Source organism: Opisthocomus hoazin, chromosome 25, assembly GCF_030867145.1.
Source record: "Opisthocomus hoazin isolate bOpiHoa1 chromosome 25, bOpiHoa1.hap1, whole genome shotgun sequence".
Taxonomy (NCBI): Eukaryota; Metazoa; Chordata; class Aves; order Opisthocomiformes; family Opisthocomidae; genus Opisthocomus; species Opisthocomus hoazin.
The window spans coordinates 10,810,981-10,834,061 of NC_134438.1; the positions used below are offsets into that span (position 1 = coordinate 10,810,981).

General features: G+C 65.5%; 2 protein-coding genes across 5 annotated transcripts; both read right to left on the reverse strand.

Annotated features, from left to right (window-relative positions):
- Positions 1-107: 107 nt before the first annotated feature.
- On the reverse strand, positions 108-9,326 carry RHOC (ras homolog family member C). 4 transcript variants are annotated; one of them, XR_012766209.1, is made up of 7 exons: positions 9,273-9,296; positions 7,990-8,170; positions 2,289-2,446; positions 1,910-2,030; positions 1,475-1,630; positions 292-1,290; positions 108-181 (listed from the first exon to the last, which is right to left on the reverse strand). XR_012766209.1 is itself a non-coding variant. In XM_075443148.1 (5 exons), exons 1-5 carry the CDS (start codon positions 7,922-7,924, stop codon positions 1,117-1,119), a joined length of 591 nt encoding a protein of 196 aa, XP_075299263.1. In that variant the 5' UTR covers positions 7,925-7,989; the 3' UTR covers positions 1,026-1,116. The 4 variants fall into 4 exon arrangements, 1 of the variants encoding a protein (XP_075299263.1); XR_012766208.1 differs by lacking the exon at positions 7,990-8,170 and having other exon boundaries at positions 9,273-9,326; XR_012766207.1 differs by lacking the exons at positions 7,990-8,170; positions 9,273-9,296 and adding an exon at positions 7,918-7,989.
- Positions 9,327-10,047: 721 nt separating this feature from the next.
- On the reverse strand, positions 10,048-18,829 carry PPM1J (protein phosphatase, Mg2+/Mn2+ dependent 1J). The gene is made up of 10 exons (XM_075443095.1): positions 18,594-18,829; positions 17,204-17,318; positions 16,449-16,772; positions 15,864-15,976; positions 14,384-14,468; positions 12,853-12,971; positions 12,625-12,688; positions 12,340-12,447; positions 12,001-12,152; positions 10,048-11,710 (listed from the first exon to the last, which is right to left on the reverse strand). Exons 1-10 carry the CDS (start codon positions 18,827-18,829, stop codon positions 11,563-11,565), a joined length of 1,464 nt encoding a protein of 487 aa, XP_075299210.1. The 3' UTR covers positions 10,048-11,562.
- Positions 18,830-23,081: the final 4,252 nt, after the last annotated feature.

Consider the following 23,081-nt stretch of genomic DNA (forward strand, 5'->3'; position numbering starts at 1 on the left):
TTCTCTCTGCCTGGTCTCACCGCTCGATGAATTCCTTCGGTGAGAGTCCAGCCTCCGAAGAGCATCCCTGGGCGGGGGGTGACCGGGGTGCGGGCAGCAGGCAGGGACCCGGCCGGGCGCAGGTCCGAGGCTCTGGCCCGAGAGCTGACACGGCCGCGCAGGCACATCTCACTTTGTTTCCCTGAAATAAATATTTAGAGAAAAAAGCTGTATTGATGTCGAGTCCCGGGCGCTGCTGCCACGGCGGGGGCTGCCGGAGCAGGAACGGGCTTGCTGCAGCTCTGCCCTCACCTGCTGCAGGAGGTGCCGCACCCATCACACCGGGGACGTCTCACGGAAGCTGCTCCCAGGGCCTCAGCCAAGCACGTGAGGACGAGCCCTGATCCTGCACCAGCAGCTGAAGCAAAAGGGGCTGGGGGCCGAGCAAGCCCCCCACCCTGCAGCGCCTGGGCTCGGCCCCCAGGCAGCCGCCAGCCCAGCGCAGGGGACTGCCCGAAGGATGCCACGCACGCAGAGTTACAACTACCGAAATACCAGTTTGCATTTATTCTCCCAATTACACAGTTCAGGTTACTGGTGCCAAGTCCATGATGGCCAACGCAGACCCGATGAAGGCAGAGACGCTGCCCCAGCGCGGGTCCCGGCGCAGAGCCCTTCTGCCAGCGCCCGGCCCGGCACGCAGACGGGCTGAGAGCTGCCTGGGCACGGCTGTGCGAAACGCTGGGGCGTGCTGCCCGCACGGCCGAGGGGAGTGGGCAGGGACCCCAGCAGACCCCACACGCAAGCTGCAGGCAGCAGCCAGCGGCACCCCCCGCCTCTGCGGCACCCGCCTGGGGCTGGCGAGGGAGAGCAAACGCCACGGCCGTCCCCACGGGAGAGGCGAAACCAGGGAGAGCGGTGCAAACCGGGGCGGCACGGGGAGCTACGCCAACGCCCGGCCCACAGCGCGCAGCGGGGACTGACGGCACTGGCCCCTCGCGGCCCCGGGTCACGCAGGGACACCCCACAGGCTTGGGTGGCCGCTCTCGTGCGGGGGGTCGGGGCAGGTACTGGCACCGCGAGGTCCCGGCGCGGCCGTCTGCCAGCGCTCCGTCCCAGCGCGGCGCCCGCGGGTGCTCACAGCAGCGGGCAGCCCCTGCGCTTCTTGTTCTTGCGGACCTGCAGGCCTGCACGGGTGGCCATCTCGAAGACCTCCCGCACGCCCTCCTTCGTCTTGGCCGAGCACTCGAGGTAGCCGAAGGCATTGATCCTGTTGGCCATGTCCCTCCCCTCCTCCGGCTTCACCGGCTCCTAGAAAGCATTAAAAAGAGGGCTTGGAAACACCGCCAGAAAACGGCAGCAGAAGCACCGCGACCACCCTTGGGGCACCCAGCCCTTCGCGCCAGGATCCGGCACGGCACAGCGAAGCCCCAGCGAGGCGGCGCGGGGAGAGGCCGGTCGCCGGCCGAGGCAGCGGCACCGGGGCCGTCCCCACCTGCTTCATCTTCGCCAGCTCCCGCCGCGTGTGCTCGTCGTTCCGCAAGTCCTTCTTGTTCCCCACCAGGATGATGGGCACGTTGGGGCAGAAATGCTTCACCTCCGGCGTCCACTTCTCGGGGATGTTCTCTGCAACGAGCACACGTGGACCCCCCTGAGCCGAGGGGCTGCTCCCCCCCTGCCTCCTCGCAGCCCAGGGAACCGGCGCTGGCCTTTTCCCATAGGAAAGGGGGAGCTGACCCCACAGCATCCTCCTCTCCCACCACCTCCACCAAGCCAGCAAGTTCCCAGCATCTTCCTGGCGCGCACGCAAAGCCAGGAGACGGAGGGGAGGAACTTCAACCCCCCAGAGGGGTGGCACGGGGGCTTCCCAGACCCCAGGGGGTTTAGCAGCAGCACCCAGTCCTGCCCCACGTCCCCCCTCACTCCCTACCGAGGCTATCCGGGCTGTCGATAGAAAAGCACATGAGGATGACGTCCGTGTCCGGGTAGGAGAGGGGCCGCAGCCGGTCGTAGTCCTCCTGTCCCGCCGTGTCCCACAGGGCCAGCTCCACCTGGGAGGGGAGAGGGACACGGCGCAGCAGCTCGCCGAAGGCTCGGCACGCCGGGAACGAGCGGGTTCGCCTGCCTCAGCTACAGCTACGGTCTTCCTCACACTGCGGCAGGGTGACCCAGGAACGTGGGAGCTGTGGGGTGCCCCGGCTCCGCGGGTGCGACCGAGCCGTGCGGACCGACCCAGGCGGCAGCGCCGGGCAGCGGCACTGCGGGAGCGAGGGGACGGGCACAGCTCGGGCACCCCGCGCGCTCCTCACCTGCTTCCCGTCCACCTCTATGTCGGCAATGTAGTTCTCGAAGACGGTGGGGACGTAGACCTCGGGGAACTGGTCCTTGCTGAACACGATCAGCAGACACGTCTTTCCGCAGGCGCCGTCTCCCACGATCACCAGCTTCTTCCTGATGGCCGCCATCGCTGCGGGGACGTCAGCGGGTGAGCGGGACAGAGCAGCCGCGGGCAGCCCTTGCCCCCAGCCCCCCTGGGCCCCCCAGAGTCTCTGGCACGACTGCGCGGGAGGGTGCCGGACACAGGCCCCCGGGCACAGCCCCGCGCGAGCGGCCAGGACGGAGGCTCCCCCGGCCCCCCGCCACGCACGGCTCCAGCTCCCGCACACAGCCCGCGCTCACCGGCACTGCACGAACCAGCCCGGCTGCAGCCACTCGCAGCCGGCACTGCAGCCGTGGCCAGCAGACCCGACACGCTGGTGGCCCAGCCCCAGCGAGGACCTCGTGCTCGGCCTTCTCCCCCCGGCCGGGCAGCCGGGCTCCCGCCGCGGCCATCCCACCCCTCCTCGCTGTGCCACCACCCCGGGCACGTGGCGCGGCCGACAGCCTCGGAGCGGCACACACCCACTGCTTTTATTCCAGATTTATGAACTCTTCAGGTTCCACCCGGGCACGCTCCCTGGCTCCCAAACAACCCGCTCAGCAGCTGGAACGGGCCAAGCCAAGCTCTCGGAGATCCAGGCGAGCACGACCTGGCACTCGGTACCGGGCCGGCCCGGCCCCAGCCCGTGTGATGAAGGAGCCTTTGCCACACCACCGCTGAGAGCCGACACCGGCAGCGGCACCGGGAAGGCTGCCAGCCGCCACTCCGCACACCGAGCCAAAGCCGGCAGTAAAGCAGGCTGCTCTCCGTCCCACGTGAAAAGGATGCAGCCCTGCCAGGAAACCCACGCCTTCGCACGCCCGAGTTGCAAAAGGAGACTGCAGCTGAGCCTGGGAATTGCTGGGATGATGCCGCGGAACGCGTGCCATGGCGTCTGAATGGGGCATGAGAAAATCAGCGGGGGGGGATCGCACCCCCCAGCCTCGGGCCCCAAATCTCTTTCCCATCGCCGGCTTCCCAGGCGCTTCGGTCCGCGGAGCCCGACCCGCTCCCCACGCGCCCGCAGCACGGCACAGCTCCGTCCCTGCAGAGACCCCGCGCAAGACGCACGCCGACGGCACAGGGTTTCGTCCCCGGGAAGGCGCAGGCGGCTCTGCGGGCTGGGGGACGACGCAGCCGAGGGTCGGCAGGAACAACGTGCGGGAAGCGCAAGCGCTGGGAGCGGACACTGGGATGACCCGGCCGGCTTCACGCAGGGCACTGACACCGAGCCTCAACGCGCGTCCCCTCCCGCGGCCATCACCTCCGCAGCCTGCGACACCAGAACAGGGAGGAACAATCCCGCGTAAGGCTGCTCCGTAACCAGCCGCAGAGGAAGGATTAAGAAATTGGACTCCGTGGCTGACTCGCATTTCAAAAGCAGCCTGGAAAGAGCTCCTCGCAGCTGCACCCTGAGCAGGTCACTGCTGAGCTCCTGCCCGAGGAAACCCCCCCAGGGCTGTCACCAGGGCTGTCCCCCAAGCCCCAGGACAGGCAGCCTCGGGGACCACGCCAGCTCTCAGGTTAAACGGCCCTGCCGACCGCGTGGCGGGTGCACAAGGGAGAAAGGTTTCACCCGAATCCGGCCGGCAGAAAGTTCCTTCGCCCACAGCAAAACGCGATCGGCTGCTTTGCGACTCGGCGTCTCGAAGCGGGACGGAGGAGGACGGGCGGTGTGGGACGCGCTGCTCTCTAACCCACGCGCCGAAGGAGACACGTCTGCGGCGCGAGGAACGACGGACGCGCGGGCAGACAAACACCCGCTGCCAGACAGAGATCGAGACCTGCCTGTGCCCAGCCTGCCGACATCGCACCCAAAACACAACCACCCGGAGCGGCACAGCGCGATGCCAGCTCCCCCCCTGCCCACACCCCATCCCGTGGGTGTTCCAGACCGAGCAGTCACCGCAGCCACAGCTCCTTCCCACGGCTCCAGCATCCACCCTGACCGGGGACGGCTCCGGGCCCCGCAGCTCCCGAGCCCAGCGTGATGCCGAGCGGTGACTCAGTGGGCAGAGGCACTGTCCCCACCCAAAATCTCAGCACAATTCATTCCATTACTCACGAGAGTGGCCCAGAAATAGCCCATTACTAACCCAGAGCTGGTGCACGCAGGCGAGCGGGGCCAGGAGGCTGTGAGCAGCGCGTGCCTGGGTGCCCGGCTGCGCTGGCCCTGCCCGTGCCCTCGCTCCCCGCGCCAGCCCGCACCAGTGCCAGATGCCGGCGGCACTCTGCGCGGGGAGACACCAGCTCCCGTGCCCGGGGATGCTCTTTCGCTCAGTGGGACAAGGCCAGTCCCTGGGACGGGGGTGTCTGATGTAAAATTTGCTGTTCCCAGATTGCAAGTGGATAAAAGAGAGTGGAAAACATGGAGGCAATTGGAGGAGGACAGCTTTACAACAACTGCCAGCAGGCCAAAGGCTAAAAGGACACAGTCGCCCACATCAGACACGGAAATTCAGATTTTAAACCGCCGAGCATTAGCCACCCTGAGTTACAGCAAAGGGTGCCCAGCCCGGCCCGTGCAGCAGCCGCGGTTTTTGGGCGTGCGCAGCACCATGGGTGCCTCACTGGAGATGCCTCCTGCTCATCCAGAGATAAGAAAAGGGAGCAGCAGCCCTGTGCCGGCACCTCCCGCAGAGCGGCACTGCCAAACCCCGCAGGGCTCCGGCGCCCGGCTGCAGCCACACCAGCACGGCCGCCGGTTTAGTCCGTGCCACCGCTGCGGCAGTGCCCGCGCCGATGGCACCAGCCTAGTCCTGAGCAGGCAGCTCCCTCAGCACGCTGAGAAACTGCAGACTGAAGCCAAATTGCTCTGTTCTACTTTCCAAGCAGCTATTCTAAAGCCATCGCCACAAAACCAGCTGGGGCTCCAGGACAGCCCTTGCGTTGTTGGCCTCTCCCTGCTTTGTGCCTCAAAATGTGAAGTTCCTGCCGAGCAGGAACCGGGGAATTCCTCTGGCAGCAGGATGCCTCCGTCCCCTGCCACGGGATCTCAGGAAACGGCAGAGAAAGATGTTAACGCTTTGAAGCAGGACTCCAGCTAGGGACAGAAATCTTTCAGCGAACCTCCCCGGTGCGGCTCGGGCTCCTGGAGCCCACAGAGGGGTTTTGTTCCACTCGGACATTCCCGAGCGCTGCTGCTGGCGGCCCCGGCCCGGCTGGACCCGTCACAGCACCCATCAGCAAAACCAGCCGAATTCCTGCTCTGCCCACAGCCCTGGCCAGAGGCACAGCCCCGGAGCCTGCGCAGGGCTGGGCTGGCAGAGCTGGAGCTGTGCTGGGAGCAGCCCCTCTGCAGGGACACCCCAGTCTGCAGGGACACCCCCCCATTCTGCAGGGACACCCCAATCCGCAGGGACACCCCAATCCGCAGGGACACCCCATTCCGCAGGGGTCACCCCCCCATTCCGCAGGGGACACCCCCAGCTCCCCCCAGCCCCCGGACCCGGCAGACGCCCTGCTTCAAACCGAAGCTCCTGGTGCTGGCCGAGCGGAGGGGAGCGGGGCAGGGAGCGGGGTCCAGGCTCCTGGCAGCGCTGGCGCAGCCCCCAGCACGGCCCCGTGAGCGTCTTGGCCAGGGACGGGAGAGCAGACGGGGGCTTGCGCTCCCGCCCTGCGGAGCTGCCACCGAGCCCCTCCTCGCAGGCGGCCTGTCGGACCAGCACAAAGCAGTTCTCTGCCCCGGAGCTCCCCGGTCACTCAGTGAACAACCAGCCCGCTGCCCGCAGCCCCGGCACCCGCCCGGACCCCGGCACCGCAACACGGCCACAGAAGGAAAACCACCTCTTGGAGCAGACCCAGCTCTTCCTGGCATGGCTGCGGATTCAGCGCTGCTGAGCTTCCCAGTGAGTTCAAAGCACAGGCACCAAGCGCTCGGCTGGACTGCTGCGATGAACTCGTGTTTGGGAAGGAGCTGGGCTAACGCGGCACCGAGCGGGCTCACAGCCACGAGGCACATCGCCGGATTTCAAAACCCCAGAGCACCCGCCCTCGGCACGCAGACAAGACCGACGGGAGCTCGCAGCATCCCACCAGCACGGAACGCGAGCAGGGAACACAGAAAACGCTTTCCAACCCGCGCGGCCAAGGACAAGCTGCCTCCACTTCTAAACATGGCCGTGCGCGGGCACAGGGCCGCCGTCGCGGCACGCCGGGCACCTTGGGACAGGGCCTGGTGAGGCACCGCCGGGCAAACAGGAGCCGCTCCGGGCAGCCCCCGGTCCCCACCAGCACTGTCAGAGCCCGGGGGTCTCCCCACACACCCCCCGGAGCAGCTCTCCTCCCGCCCCACCAACAGCTCCCAGCGGCACATGCAGGGAGCCCCAGAAGAGCGTGTCCCCAGCTGTCCCCACGCTAAGGGAACTGGCAGGGGACCGAAGGCGCTTGGGGACAGAACGACCCGGGCAGACGGGTCCCTCCACCAGCGGCAGAAAGCCCCGCGGCGGTGCTGCACCACAGCGACGGCCGCAGCCGGCGGGACCTGCGGGCACAGCTCGTGCGAGGGCAAAGAAAGTCAACTTCAAATAAAAACCCGCGGGTACGCGACCGGGGGAATTCAGTTCGCTGAGACATCACGGCCAAGGCAGCACCCGACAGCCGTCCTGGGAAGCGTCTCGGGTCTCAGAGGGACCCTGACGCAGAAGCAGAAGAAAGTTCCAGAAAGGGCTTGAGGCGAAGAGCAATGCCCAGGATAAACGCGACGGGCAGGGCAGAGCCTGGGCTCCCGGGTGGATCGCAGCCTCCAGCGAGCGAAGCGGCGCGGGGCTTGGCCCGGCAGCACCCGCAGCCCCCGGGCAGGCCGAGCCGAGCAGCTCCGCGCAGCACAGACGGGACCGGCCTCCAGCCCTCGCCCAGCCCAGCGACCACCGCCGACACCCAGAGCACGACCCAGGCCCCGCAGCATCGCCGGCGCCCGCTGCGCCGAGCCCCCCCGCCCCGCCTGCCACCGCTGCCCGCACCACGGAGCAAAGCGTCTGCATTCACGCCAAAAGCTGCCCGACACCGTCCTAAGACCTAGGCCTGCCACACCCCAGTGCCGAGCGATCAGCAACGGAGCTCAGGCTCAGCGCTCGCATTTGGATCTCACCCATTTCTTTCCGAAGTCGTGAGGGACCCTTCGGGCGCGACGCGCCAGCCCGGCTTCAGAGCGCGCCCCAGCGCAGCCCCAGCGCGGGGCAGCGGCTGGCTTGTTTGCACTGCTGAGCCCCGCACAAACATCCACGAGCAAAACAGCGACGGGAACTTGGAACAGAAGAATTTTAAAGCCTAAACAAAGCCTGAGCCACAGGCGCTTGAGCTTTATGGGAAGAGGCTGCCTGCCCTCACCTCCCCGTCCAAGGGACACCGTGCCACGCTCTCACGTCACCTCCCGCGGATGCGACAGCCTTCGCGGGCTCCCGGCAGGGCGAGCGCCTCGCGCAGAGCTCCCGGCACCGCGCCGCAGCGGCCGCCTGCCCTCGTGCCAGCCTGGCTGCGCCGCCCCGGGGCCAACCGGCGTTTGCTGACGCGTTCCTTACTTTTCATGTCACTACGCCTCTCCAGCGCAAACAGCAAGCTAGCAGGAGAGCCTGGTTAAACGCTCCGATCACCTGTTGGAAGACAGGGACGTGGCTTATTCTCCACTTCAAGAAACGTTTCCCTGGAGGGCTGTCAGGAACACGGGCTCAGTTTAAGGTCCGCAAAACCCCACGCAGCCTTCAGCCACACTACTGACGCTGGGAAGGAGGAGCTGAACACACCAAACGGAAACCGTCCGGACACCAAAAAGCACTTGGATAAAACAAAATAAAATGCAGCTGGCCTCGGTGAGATGCAGACAGCCGAAGCCGCTGCCTGCCCGTCCCTGCTGGCACAACCCGAACGCTTCGCCGGGTCCCCGCTCCCAGCCACCCCCCGCGCCCGGCGAAGGGGCCCGGGGTCGCGCTGCCGTTTGCCCCGGGGGTCGGGGGCCCAGCCTGGATTTCGGGGCTTCGGCGGCCACTGGGAAGAGCTGGCTGCCAGGCCGTGACGGGGCACAGGGCCGCGCAGTCATGCGCTTGGAATGCTCCCTCGCTCCGGAGACATTGCACAATTACTTCTCCTCCCCGCAAGCCCCCCTAATATAAATGTTTAAAAATGAGCTCAGCAGTAAGCAAAGGGAACTTTTTTCCTTTTTCTGAAGAAAACACAGAGCGGCCACCCCGCAAGCAAGGCCGTGAGTGGTGACGCTGCTGGGGCCAGGGGACGCGAGGAGGGATGGCGGGACGGGGCAGCACCCCCCGGGCTCTCCCTCCAGCCCGGCCCGGGGCAGTCACTGGCGGGGGGGCAGCGGGGAGCCCCGGCCGGCCAGCACCCACAGGCTGGGACCCGCAGCCCCGGGCCCCCCGCAGTGGCTGAACCGCCGCTGACCCATCCCTGCCCCACACCCAGGGACCCCCACCCCGTCCCAGGCACTCCCATCCCACCCTGTCCCATCCCATCCCGTCCCGCTGTGCCCCACCCAGCCCGGCTGGGGCACCCACCCCCATATCCTGCTCCCCCAGCAGCACCCCGGACCCCACAGCCCTCACCCCACCAGCACCAGTAACCCCAGCTCCCCCAGACCCCAGCTCTGACCCCACACCCCACCAGCACCAGTAGCCCAGCTCTGACACCACAACCCCACCAGTATGCCCACACCCCACCAGTACCAGTAACCCCAGCTCTGACCCCACAACCCCACCAGTACGCCCACACCCCACCAGCACCAGTAGCCCCACCTCTGACCCCACACCCCACCAGTACCAGTAACCCCAGCCCCGACCCCGCAGCCCACCAGTAACCCCACACTCCAGTCGCAGCAGCCCCAGCGCCGCGTCCCCCCCAGCCCCCCGAGCGCAGCCCGGCCCCGCACCTCTCCCCGCCGCTGCACCGCTCCGCTCCCGCTCCCGCTCCCGCTCCGGCCCCGGCCCCGGCCCCGCGGCCCCGCCCCGTCCGGGGACCGCCCGCCGAGGGCGGGGCGGGAGCGGGGCCGAGCCCGGTCCCGGCTGCGGGACCAGGGCTGCGTGTGCCGTCCTGGGCCGTGCCCGCAGCCCGCGCTCCCGCCGGCCGTCCCGGGCCGCGCTTCGCCCCCTCACCAGGACCCCCCCCCCGCGAGCTGTGCGGGGAGGGCAGCTCCCCCCGCACCCCGCTCCCCGCCGCCACAGGCGCAGCCGCGGTGCGAGGGCCCTGCCCCATCCCCGGGACCTCGCGTCCCCTCGGCAGGGAGCGGCCGGGGGGGCTGTGACACGGCCGGTCCCCTGGGCAGGGAGCGGCCGGGGGGGCCAGCCTGGTGCCTGCTGGTTTCTGACCCCCGCCCAAGCCCCGCGCAGCGCTCGCCAGCCAGGTCCTGTGCCCGGTTACTGACCCACCCACCCCAGCCAGCCCCGGGGGGCTGTGACCCCCCGCCTGCAGCCCCCAGCCAGCCCCGGGGGGCTGTGACCCCAGCCAGCCCCGTGGTGGTTCCCCCTCCCCGTGGCACCGGAGGGATGCTCCGTGGGGTCTGGCCAGTGCCAAGAGCAGAGGGACGGCAGCTCACATGGCTCTGCCTGGGCCTATTGGCTACCAAGCCTGCCTGCACAGATTAATTAGAGCTAATTGGCTTTTAGGTGAGTCGTCTTTGCAGGAGCTCTGCAATGAAGACTCTGCAGTGGGATTGCAAGTGGCAAAACCTTTATTTGAACACACAGTGCTGCGCAAGGACGGGCTCCCCCGCCCAGGATCACCCCCTGCTCCCTTCAGCACGGATCTCCGCAGGTTAAAATCTCTCTGGGCAACTTTCACTTCCCGGTAAGTGCTCCCAGTTTATTTACATCTCGCTGATTACGAGAGACAAACAACATTCACCAGAGGTGACACTTGACAAGAGCTGGCTGCACCCAGCAAGAGCAGCAGGACACAAATACCGGTGCCACAGAGCCCTCCCGAACACGGGACCACGGCGCAGCCCCCCCGACCCCACTGCCAGGATGGGACCATCCCTCACCTTCTGGGAGGACACAACGCTCTGCCGAGGTCCAGGAACTGCATCCTGCAGGTCGGAGGTACGCGTGATGCAAAATAAGACCCTGTGCAGACATCAACTGCTGCTGCGGCTCTGCTCGGCCCCAGCTCTGAGATATTTGGCAGGAGGAGGGAGCTGCCTTCCCCCCACCAGTCAGGACCAAGCTGTGTTTGGGGGGGCTCGAGCCCTCAGCCGAGCAGGTCCGCGCAGCTCGGTCGAGCGGTTCAGCCCGGCTGAACGGGGCTGCTCTGCGTGCAAGTGCCGCTCCGCAGTGGCCAACTCAGAGCTGCTCAGCAATAACAGATACATATTCCTACAGACTCCCCCCACCAAGCAAGGATTTAGACATTTTCTCGCTCAGCTCTCCAGCTAATAATAAATAATTGGCTCCAGAAACACAGCAGGATCGAAGGCATGGAGAGGGGAGGGGGCAGAACCCGTGGCACAGGCTCCTTCCCCCCCAGGGGCTCCTGGCGTGCCCAGTGACCGAGCACCGCGCAGCCCCCCAGACCCAGGACCAAGACCAGGTACGCGGCAGGGACGAAGGCCACGCAGGACCACGACGGGCCGGAGAGGGCAAGCACAAGGCTGGGGTATCAGTCGCGGGGCTCACCCAACCACCCCACCACCCCCAGCCCGACTTCTGCAGGGCTGAGCATCACCCGGCTGCCGGCTGGGCTTCACCCCAGGCCACGGCCCGCCCTGCCCCGCAGCCAGCCCCCGCAGCAGCTTCACTGTCACTGGTGCAAGTGTCCCAGGGCGAGGGGAGAGGACGATTGCAGCAGCAAGCACACGCTTCTCCAGGTCGGGTGCCCCACCGCTGGAACCAGCACAGCCCGGCCCCGGGCGAGGGGCACAGGACGCACCGAGAAGCCGGGGAGGATTTTGGCTTTTCACAGCAATCAAGAAAGTGGCAGCACAAAAAACGCCCCTCGACCCCCATCCCCGCTCTCTGTCCAAGGCCCTTCCCTCTCCGCCCAGGGCTGGGATGCAGCAGGGGGAGGGGGATGCTCTGGGAAGGGGCTGGGGCACAGGCAGAGGCTCCAGGTTCCTTACTCTTCTCACAGTCGGCTCAGGAAACAAGTGCTCGAGGGTGAGGGGGCCCCGAGGCAGCACCGGTGTCCCACTCGCCTCGAGCCCTCTGCCCCGGGGTCTTTGGGCATCACGTGTAGCTGCCCGGGCCGCCCAGAGGGATCACGAAGACAGAGATGTCATCGCCGGAGCCCAGCTTGTCGTTGGCCAGCCGCCAGCCCCGCTCCTTCAGCACCCCCCTGGACCGCAGCACCAGCTCCTGGGCCACCATGGTGTACCTGGGGGCAGAGCACAGCGCTCAGCAGCGGCCCCAGACCCTGCAGACTCCCTGACGCAGCACGCTGCGGCCCCTGGCAAGGAAGCAGCTGGAGGAGCTAGAGGTGCAGGAAAGGGTCCCTTGGAGGGGAGAGATCCGAGCTCAGATACGCGCATCCAGGGGAGCACTGCACGCTGCGGAGCAGCGCCAGCCCCGACGCCAGAGGGACATGTGGCCACAACACTGCTCCAAGGAGCAAGGAAGATGCCCTAGAGCAGGACACACTCATCCCCCTGCCCACCCTCAGCTCACCTGCACGGGTCGTTGGGCTCGTAGCTCATCAGCACCTCCATCACCACGCTGGCCACCTCCTTGTCGTTGGTGACATCCCAGAGCCCATCAGTACCCAAGACCAGAACGTCGTCAGGGCAGTGCTCGTACTGCGTGAGGTCGTACACCCTGACCTGGCAAGCAATGGGGCAAGACATGAGGGTGAGGGGCAGAGAGGCCAAGGAGGCTCCTGGAGAGCCTGGGCGAGTGCTGGTGATGCCCCGAGCCACTGCACTGGGCACACTGGGGATCCGGCCACCCCGACCGGCTCCAGCCATCACAGGAACCCCTGGGTGCAGAGCAGCCAGCAGCCAGGCTCACCTCCGGGAAGCAGGACAGGAAAGGCTTGATGCGGATGTTGGAGCTGAACACCTTGAGGTCGTGGTCTCCCAGGCCCCGCGTGACCCCAATTGTGGCCATCATCCGAGCCTGGAGTACGGTGAAACCAAAAGAAAGCTTTAAGCCACTTCATCTCCACCTCATGCCCACCTGAGAATCGGTGGCACTGGAGTGGTGATAGCACCAGCAAAAATGGGCTGGAAACCCCCGAGTCATCGAGGGCAGGTGGGAAGCGACCCCCACACAGCTCCTGCCACAGCACTTCACCTTTTTGCCTTCCCCGTAGATAAGTGGAAACTTCAGGTCATCCTCTTCTATCTTTTTGTAAGCCCTGGTTAGAATAAGCCAGAGACAGCGTGTCAGCAGGCGAAGGCTTCCAGCACCTCCCCGTCTGCCCAGGACACAGCGTCCCTCTCCGCGACCCGGGTCCCCAGCGTGCCACAGCCCCGTCCCGCACGTGGCGGGACCCCGAGCCTCCCGCAGGTCGGGGGTTACCAGCCGTTCATGCTCTGGTCTCTGTACAGCATCTTCTTCCCCAGCTCCTTGGGCTGGATCCTGCGGGGGAACTCGAGGTGCGTGAACTCCTTCCCCAGCAGCTCGGGCCTCAGGAACGCCTGCGGGACGAGGACGGAGCGGTGGCTCAGCCACGGGGCCAGGAGAGCAGGACCCGCACAGCATCGCCGGCACCGCCACCGCGGCACGGGACCCGCCAGCCTGCCGGGACCCCGGCGGTGGCGTTCTGAGGTGGGGACAACATCAGCTGCTCTGCTGCAGCTCAGACGCGTGGTGGCAAAGCAGGTTCAAACCACCCATCTGAGCTGCGCCCAGAGGGGAGACAGCAGCTGGGGACAGCCATGCCAACCGGCAGGAAGGTGACGCTTTTGCATGGAGAGTTTTGGGAAACAAGGATCTCCAAAAAGGATCCAAACCCAGCGAAATCCAGGAGAAGCTGGAATTTGCCCAGGAGTCAGAGCCGTGACCTCCCGGGAGCCCAGGCGCAGCACAGGGCACAGCAGCTGCCCCAGGAAAAGAGCCGAGGGGTCTTCTCAGAAACCGCGTCCCAGCCGCGGCCGTGACAAGGGACAAGCAGCACAGAGCCCCGTCCAGGGCTGCACCAGCAGCCCCGGGGCCTCATGGAGCACAGCGTGCAGGGGACGGGAACAGGGACAGCGCTGGAAACACAGAGGGACGGAGAAAGAGCTGAAGGAAAGGAGGAGAGCCCTCGGGAACACAGGAGGGTTCGGTGCTGAGGCACGGAGAGCCCCGTCCCGCTCCGGGGGGGCCCTGACCACGGCCTGGGCACGGTGCAGCCCAGCAAGCGTGCGCCTGGCCCCCTGCCCACCGCAGCGGCTGGAGAGGATCCCACTCACAGCAGTTTCCTCCTCTCGGTCACTCAAAAATAGATTCAAGAAAAAAATGCCTCAGTGTTTTTCCAAGCACACTGCAAGCCAGCGAGACCTCCTCCAACACCAACGCCGTCAGAGAGCTCTTTGTAACCTTAAAAAGTCTCCCTGCACGGCACAGGGGGGCTGTCCAGGCCAGGCAGGAGCTTTCAGGAAGAAAGCTGGAAACCTGCTGGCACCCACCAGCTCCCTGCCTCCCCGGGGAGCCGCCGGGGCAGAGACGAGGGCTCGGAGCGAGCAGAGCCGCGCTCCTCCCGGCCACCGCAGCAGCCAGCCCGCTGCCCACCCCGGGCAGGCGATGGTCCCCGTTCCCCACGCCGGAGCGGGACGAGATGGACCGAGCTGGCTCCATGCGACCGTACCAAACCGGCCCCACGCTGAGCACCCAGGCCCCTCACGCTGACCCAGCAGCAACCAGGGCCCCAGCAGCCACGAGATGCCCCCACGTCCCAGCACCTCTCCCCGACCCATCGAGCTGGCTGGGATGGACAAGTGCCCTCAGCAGGTCCCAGCCCTGGAGCTGCCCTCGGCCCCAGGACCCCACCGAGTCGGGAGTGCGGAGGCTGGGCAGGGACCAGGAGGTGGCTCAGCAGGAAGGGGGTTAGAAGAAAGGTCTTTCTTACTAAAAACTGCAGCCTCTGCCTCTCTGTCTCTGGAGTAAACTCCCTGGACATTGGAATGATTTCCCCGTTACGGATGACAATGGCCCTGCAATGAGACATGGAAGGATGAGATTAGAGAGGAGGAGACGTGGTGTGGGGAGCCAAGCCCGGCTCTCCAGGCTGATTCCCTGCCCGGCTGCCCAGGCAGTGCAACCCCTTCCCCTCCGCTGCCTGCCCTCTTCCCAGCCCTGATCTGGGGGGCTGGTACAGCTGACCCCCCCCCAGCCCCACAGCCCCCGGGCAGGCAGGGCACATCTCCCTCCAGCACAGGGCAGGGGTGGGGAGGAAGAGAAAATGGAAGAGAAGCGTGGGGCAGAGGGGAATGAAGCAAACCAAAGGACAGGATATGGGTAGAAAAGGAGCGGCACAAAGGCGGCGAACCGGGCAGCCGCACACAGGGCAGGCAGAAATCGCCAGCAGCAGGACACGGGAGCCAGTGTCAGCACTGCGGCTCGCTGCTGGGGCCAGTCTGGTTGTTTGACAAGTTAAAAAAATAAAAGTCTGATTATGAGATGTTTCTGGAGGTCGTGGGGGGATGGAGGGTCCCCAGCGCTGGTGGCCCGGCCGCCCTGCCTGCAGTCCTGCCCAGGGACGCAGGGCCCGGCTGAGCCCAGCTCTGGCAGCATCCGATGCCCGAGGAGGGAAGGCAGACCCTGGCCCAGAGGCACCGTCACAGCCTCGGGACCCCGCGCACGCTGCCTGCCCGCCCGGCCAGCGCCCGGCCCTGCTGCCACGAGCGGCCCCGCACCCAGAAGCGGAGGCACGCAGGATCTCCCCTTCCTCTGCCCCCGGGCTGGGAGCGCGTCCTCAGTCTCAGCCAATTCCCCAGAGCCTGCGCGCGCCGGCCCGACCCCGCTGAGGGCATCCAGCACAGGGCAGCTCCGACCAGCGCGAGGCGGATTTGCCTTCCCGCCGTGCCTGGGGCTGCGAGCACACCCAGGCACCGAGGAAACGCGTCTGCCAGCCAGAAGCCGTGGGCTCCAAGCTCCCCCGGGAACATCTGCACGTAGATTTGTGTGTCCTTCTCCCGAAACAGGCCACGGGCGTGCAGTGTGTCCTAAAATGGCTTGTAATTTTGGAAAGCTTTGCCGAGGGCAGCGTTCGCTCCCCAACCGGCAGGCCGGCCCCGGCAGCTGGGGCTGGGGTGTGATCCAGAGCCGTCTGGGAAGCAGACGGGATGCTGCAGGGAAGGAAGGGAGCAAGTCCCAGATTTTGGGAGGCAATTCTGCAGCCCCCCGGGCAAGCACCAAGATCAGAGCAGGGCACACCGTGCCTGGGCAGGCTCTGCCTGGCCCTGCTGCCTCTGCCCTCCCCAGCACAGCCCAGCTCCAGGGATGGAGCCGGGTGCTCCTCGCCGGCCATGCCTCCGGCACTGCCCTGCTCTACCGGGGTGCTCCCCGATCACCGGGTGAAAGCCGGGGGCTGCCCAGCAGGGCCATACCTGCTGTCGCCAGCGTTGGCCACGTAGAACTTGCCCATGAGGTAGACGGCAGCCAGGGCACAGCAGCCCCCGGACAGGCGCTGGGACGCCCGCTCCCGCTCGATCTCGTCGTCCTGGGGAGACAGAGAGTGGCTCTGGGCAGGGCAGGCAGCTGGCCCCACACCAGCCAGCAAAGCTGCAAGCAGCCAGAATAGCACCCGTCTGCTCTGGCAGCACCTTGGGGTGCTCCGGGGGGGCGGGGGGCTGCCAGCCAGGGCCTGGGCACCTTCCCCAGGCAGCCCCGGGGCGGCTGCAGCGCTGGGGGGGCCAGGGAAGGGCAAGACAGGAGGGGAGCGGCTAGAACTGCTGGAACGAAGTGCAATGAAGCCCTCTGCACCCACACAGGTCCAGAGCCCAAAGCCTCTGCATCCTGAACCCCCCAAATACCAGACAGCGTCGTGGTGCCCTCTCCGTGAGCCCTCCTGCAGCCCCCTCCTCGCTGCAGAGCTGCCTTTCACCAGAGGGGTCAACCCAAGGCAGACATGGACGGCACAGGGATGCTCCCGGGGGGTACCGGGGTGTCCCCGCGGGCGGGGGCTCACTCACCATGTGCTTAAAGGCGTTCTCGATGGCACCAGTCACCAGGCTCTCGTGAGAGACTGCTTTCTCCAGGTGGAACCGCGGCAGAGCATCGTTGGGGACCTCCCCGTCATCCTCTGCGAGGGGTGCCTGGCTCAGCTCCACGGGGCTGGCCCTGGCGTCGTGCGGGAGGCAGATGGGAGGTGGAGAGGGGTCCTGCAGGATGTCCACCAGGTCCCGGAGCTGCTCGCAGATGTGCAGGTGGAGCCTCTTGGAAGCCATGACAGCAGCACCGGTGCCCGCATGGCCGTCAAACAGGGCCCAATAGTGGAAATAAAAACCCTTCCTGCCCTGCGGGGAGAGACGGGAAGGTTCAGCGAGCCTGCGAGGAAGCAGACGGGCCGGGGAATGCGGAGCAGCCGGGGTCACAGCTGGGGACAGTGACACAGGGCTCTGCCTCCAGCGCGCGGGTCCCAGCCCAGGCGGGAGCGATGTGGGCAGCTGACCCGGGGTGCTGGGACGCGCCGGCCCCTGGCTGGAGCCCAGCCCTGCGTCAGACACCTCGCGCTGCCAGCAGCGCGTCTCCGGCGGCCGGCTCCTCCGAAGGGAAGGCGCGACAGGGCCAGCGTGGCAGCCACCACCACCGCCGCCACCGGGACACGCGGGCCTGCAGCCCCCCCAGGCTGGCGGGGACAACGGCAGGAGCCGGCAGGGAGCACAGGCAGCCAGCCCGGCACCTGAGGGGATCCCCGGGGAGATGGCGAGGCCGCCCCAGCTCTCACCCCATCCAGCTCCCCGGATGGCGGCCGGCCCCTCGGGCTGGGCCTCCTCTCCACAAACACCACCTCACAGCACGCCTGGTCCTCGTTCTGCTGGCTCTTCCCCGCATTTATCACCCTGCCGGGAGCAAACAAGGCATAAAGACTCTTCCCTTCACAGCACGCTGCGGCAGAGCCCACCCGCAGCACAGCACCGCACCCCCCCCGACCCCCGTTCGTGCCCCCCATCCCGGGGCTGCTCCCACAGGTGCTCCTGCCCTGTCCGGGGCGGCAGCACCCAGGCGAGGAGATGTCCCAGACCAGCTGCGTGGTCTGATCTGGGGCCAGCGGCAGTACTCACTCCCACCAGCATGGCTAGGTCCAGGGGAGAGCTGCCGTCCGGGCACCCACCGAGGGAGGTGACCAGGAGAAGGTGGCTTTGCTGATGGTCTCTACCACAGCCCCAGCAGAGGAATTGCCCGAAAACCCACACCAGCCTCAAGGCACAGGCACCCAGCCGGACTCATGGACAGGAGTGCAGCCTCGTCCGTGTCCCATCGCACCCAGCACCTCTCAGCCCGTGCCTCCGAGGAGGAAGAGGGCAGAGGGAAATGCAGATGAAACCACCAGAACTTTTGCAAAAAGATTCACATCAACTTTTCACAGCCTGTGCTGGCACAGCAGCTTTCAGGTCCCAACTGCAAAATCTGCTCACGGGAGGAAGCTGTAGACACACACAACAGGAGCAGCTCTTTGGGCACAGACTGCTCAAGCGGTTTGCAGAACAAAGTCTCGGGAAACAGAAGTCTTGCTGCCGAGCGTAGAATCATAGAATGGGTTGGGTTGGAAGGACCTTAAAGATCATCTGGTTCCAACCCCCCTGCCATCAGCAGGGACATCTTCCACCAGCCCAGGGTGCTCAGAGCTCCATCCAGCCTGGCCTTGATGAAAAGCAGAGGGTGGTTTTTGCTCTGGGGGGCTTTTGCTCTGGGTACTCCCACCCCAGTATCTCCTGGGGCAAACTGACGTCTCCAAAAGCTCGCTAGGACACGGGGAAGCTCGGCCTGAGCAGGGGATGCTGGAGCGGACCGACAGCCCGAGGGGCACAGGCGGCCTGCAGAGCCGGCCCTCCCCCACCCGCCCCCGCCAGGGGGGAAACTCGCAGCGAGAATCGGTCCCGCTCCCGAGCCGGCTTCGACCCCCTCCTCCCCCCCGGGCCCCCGCCTCCTTCGCCCCCGGTGCCAGCTCCCCGGCACCGGCACCGGGCAGGACCCGACGGCAGCGCCCGGCGCCCGCGGGGAGGGGGAAAGCGCAGACCCGCTGGCAGCGGTCCCGGCAGCGGGCACCGGGCGAGCCCCCGAGGGACCCCCGCGGCCCCCCCACCCCCCCTCCCCCCCGCGCCCGCCCCGCTCACTCGGCGTAGCCCGTGCTCCAGGGCAGGCGGCGGCGGCCGCGGCGGGGGCTCTGCACGGCCCGGCCCGCCTGGTCGTGGGCGCGGCGGAGCCCCCCGGGGCTGAGCTGCAGGAAGGCCGGCCGGCAGAGCGGGGGTCCTGCCGCCGCCCCGGCCCCGCCGCCGGGCTCGCCGCGGGGCCGCCCCCCCGGCGCCGCCGCCCCCAGCTGCGCCACGGCCGCCCGCACCCGCAGCAGCATGGCGGGACGGGGCGGGACGGGCCCGCAGCCCCGCCCCTTCCCCCCCCGGCCCAGCCGCTCGGAAGCCGGGGCAGCGCCCGTGGGCGGTCACCGGAGCTCGGCGCGGCCCGCCCGGCCCCGGGGAAGGCTTCGAGGCAGGGCCCGGGGGTCCCCGGGAGAGACGGGCCCGCCCTGCCCGCTCCCCTCCCCGCGCTTTGCCGCGGGGGAGCCGGGGGCTTCCCGCGGGACCCCCCCAGGGAGATCCCCCCTCTCCCGGTGCAACGCCCCCGGCCGGGGCTTTTCCCCCGCCCGTGAAACCAAACCCACGGCAGCCACGGCGGGCTATTAATAACGGGCAGCCCGCGGAGGGCACGGGGCAGGCGGCGGGGGCCGAGCCCCCCTCCCGCTGGGTGCGGGTTTGGCAGCCCCGCAGACCAGGGCAGAGCAGGCAGCTCAGCCGGGGTCCCTCGTCCCACACAACTCCGGCCACCCCTGTGACAACACAAAACCCGCAGCTTCCCTCAGGGCAGGATAAGCCCGAGGCGATACCCCGAGACCCGCAGCTCCCGCAGGAATCCTTTCTGCTGCCGCACTGCAGGGCTCTCACTGCCCGCCCCACAGCCCCCCTCGCTTCCCCTGCTGCCTTCTCCAGCCAGAGCTCTGCTCACTGCACCAAGCCATTAAGAGCACCCCATAAAAGCTCTTCAGTGCCCTCTGTATTCCCACCTCTAGCTCCAAACCAGTCAGCAGTCTGCCTCACATAATGTCCCCACACACCCAAACTCCCCTCCCCTTCTCTCCCTGCTGCCTGCCCGCACCCCCCTATTTGAAGCTGCTGCCCCGTTTCCTCCCCTGCTCCGCACCCGCTGCTCACCTGGGTGTCCCAGCTGTCGCTCGGTGCCAATTAAAGTGTTCCCTGATAAATACGGCCCTGCTCCCCCCTTGTGGGTGCTGTGAGGCTGGGAGCAGCTCTGACCTGTGCCTCTTTGAAGTGGAAGTCTAGATAAGATGCAGGCTGGTTTGTTAGCTGATACAAGTCTGTTTTTCCATTGTATTTCACATTAATGTGTCAGATTTTATTACAGCTTTCTATCGTTAGCTGTAGTAATCTCTGAACTCCTGTAGGAGCTGCTCTGCTGCCAGTACCAAGCTGCCCAGGTAAGAACATCCCCTGCTGTGAGCTTTTGGCCCTCTGCCTGCTTGCAGGGCCTGTGCCCCCTTCCCCAGCGGGAGCTGTGTGCTCCTGTGCCTTGGGGTGGGCTGCAGCTGCCCCCCTATTGCCCCTTGATCTCATGGCTGGGGCTGCTGGAGCTGTGCTGGGTGAAAAAGCTGCTGGGAAGCGAGTTGTGATGGGCTGCACCAAAAGTAGAGCCCCACAACCATCCCCCTGCCTGTCTCTGGTAAGGAGTAGCAAGGATGGAGAGTCCAACAGCCTTGGAAATAGCCAAGTGCAAATAATTTCAGAATTCCCTGGCTCTTTCAGCTCAGTGCAGCTCTCCAAAAGCTGCGCTGGGCCCAGGGAAGCCCTGTGGTGTGGCTGGGTTTGCAGCCCTGGCACACGCACAGGTTACACAGCTTCACATGCTCCTGGTGCTGCCTCCCCATCGCTTTCCTCACGGCCCTCCGGTGCCTTCTGGGGGCTGGGGCAGAGCCCCAGGGCCGCCTCAGTGTGGTGGGGAGCGGTGGTGGGTGGGGGGCAGTGGGCAGGGGCTCACCAGGAGCAGCTGCACCAGCCTGGGGACCAGCACCCCTCCTGTCCCTCTCCAGCAGCCCTGGCTCCTCTCTTTGCTGCAGATGTTTTCCCCCTTATGGTACCTCTGTCCTGCTACTGGTTGGGTGGGGGTGGGTCTCGAATATTAGGAGTGCAATATCCTTCGTGGTGTTATGGTTGAAAATCACTGGATTCTCCGGGGAACGTTTCTCTGCTCTGCAGGGCTGCCAATCTGCCCCGTGCTGCTGAGTCACCAGGATGCTTTCCTTGGAAAGAAGGAAATGGCAGTTTCCAGAATGACTTCTGTGTAAGGCTGATCCTGTTTTATTTGTTTCTGTTACGCCAAGCACTGCACAGAAAGAATGGTCTGACATAAAAACATGCTGCAAGAATGCTCCCTGAGACAATGCACTGCTAATCACTGTTTTCCAAGAAAGAGGGCTCCGTTTCCTCCCATTCCTCCCACCTGCCTTGCCTTGCTCTGGCGTTCCCCTTCGCAGCGCTGCCTGGCACAGGGATGTGCGTGTGCCTGGGGACGCAGGCGCAGACCGAGTCAGGCTGGGAGCTCAGGGAGGCAAATGCCAGTAAGTGGCCCCTTCGGATGCCAGCAGCTCTGCCCTTTGCCCTTCTCCCCTGGGGTGCCCCTGCTCTCCCTGCCTCCCCGTCTCACCCAGAGCATCCCTCCCTGCCTGAGCACGGGGCCAGGCCCTCGCGCTCCATGGGAACGGCTTCATGTGAGCCTCCAGTGCTTTACTTGGCAGACTGTCCTGCGTGATTCCTAGCAAAGCCACCAGCTTTCTGCTTCCAGACTCGGCCCTGGAGATGCTTCTTCACCCCCAAGCTGCCCTGAGCTCTTTTCAGCAAAATGAAATCGCAGCAGCCCCCCTCCAGCGGGTGCAAAGCTGGGGGGACTTTGTCCCGCAGCCGCAGAGCTGGTGGGATTGCTCAGGCTGGTCTAACCCAAGGCGTCTGTGTAGCTCGGTGTCACTTGAGGGTTTCTGCTGGACCTGGACACTGGTCCCCCCTTCCCTCTTCAGCTCGTTGCTTCCCTGCCCCACAGCTCCAGGGAGGGGGTGAACTCTGGGGTCCTCCCCTCCCTCCCTCATCCCTGAGGGTTTGCCTACGCAGAGCAGAGGGGACGTAAGGTTTCGACATCTTTGCTGCTTCTGGACAAAGCTATGGGAAAACAGTAATGAACAGGATTCCTCTTGATTTCTAAGGGGGAGGGGGCTGGAGGAACAATTTTCCAAAGCCCTTTTAATGAAAATCTTTATTTCAAGAGAGTCAAGATATTAATTCCTTAAAAAAAACACATCTTTGAGCAGACCAGCCTTTTTGCTGGTTCTACCTGTCCCTGTGCCGGGCAAGGGGAGCTGAGCTCACCAGGGCAGGAGCCGTGCGTACAGGAGGAAGAAGCGGCTGTGCTTTGGGGGGGGGGGCACTGGCATTGGGACCGATAATCCCCTGCCAGCCTGCTGCCATGATAAACACTGATTTAAAAACTAGTGACACAGGAATTAGGCTTAAATTATGCTATTTTGCTTAATTTCTCATGCAACTGCTTAGCATTAAAAAAGCCTTTCTAAATTTCATTATTCTGCTGGGTTGCTGAGCCCCAAAGGAGGGCGGATGAAGCCAGGGATATTTCTTTGTGAAAGAATGACATGTTGGTGGCATTTAAGCCAGAACAAAAGTAAATTAAACATCTAGATCATAAAAGTACCAGAGGATGTTTTAAAATAGGCTCTTTGCAGCAGTGCATTAGTTGACTGCACAGCTTTACTGCGTAATGAGCAATATATTAATTTATAATTAGTGTAATACAGCGAAGCTCAGAAAATAGCTCTGTGCACTCTGGATAATTCATCAACAGAAGCAGCAGCTCTTAATGGTTTCCAAGGTTTGCCTGTCCCTTGTAATTGGGAAGTTCAGAATTTATTGTTATTTCTTTTAAGGGATAATTCGATTGCAACCACACATTTTTATTCCTTGTCTGTCCCTGCTCGAGTGCCTCTGGAGCGCTGCAGCTCAGGGTACGCGACCTCTTTGCAGGCTGGTGCAGGTGACCTGGTGCAGACTCGCTGCAGGCTTCTGCCCTGGCCTCGCCCTGCTGGGGGGGGGGTCAGCAGCCCAGCCTCCCTGGGTCCCTTTGGGGGGGGGGGTCAGCAGACCAGCCTCCCCCTGGGTCCCTTGGGGGGGGGGCTGTCAGCAGCCCAGCCTCCCTGGGTCCCTTGGCTTTTCCCCCTCTGCCACCAAAACGGCCTTCTCCCTTGCACATCGCCCCAGGGACCTTGGTGCTCAGTGGTGCTCAGTTCTGCTCCCCAGGGCTTCCTGAGCTCCTGCTCTCACGGAACATCCCCCGACAGCAGAGACACAGAAGGACAGTAACGAATGCGTGGCCGTAAGCTGAGCTGGAACCTATGGAGCCTTTGGGGTTGTTACTGGTCGGTTTGGAAGCTCAGCCCCACATCCTGGAGGATGCCAGGACCTGGCGCAGGACTTGTCCCTACCTGCGTGGTGGGTGCCCAGGATCCCTTGTGAGCCCCCACCCTGGCTCGGCAG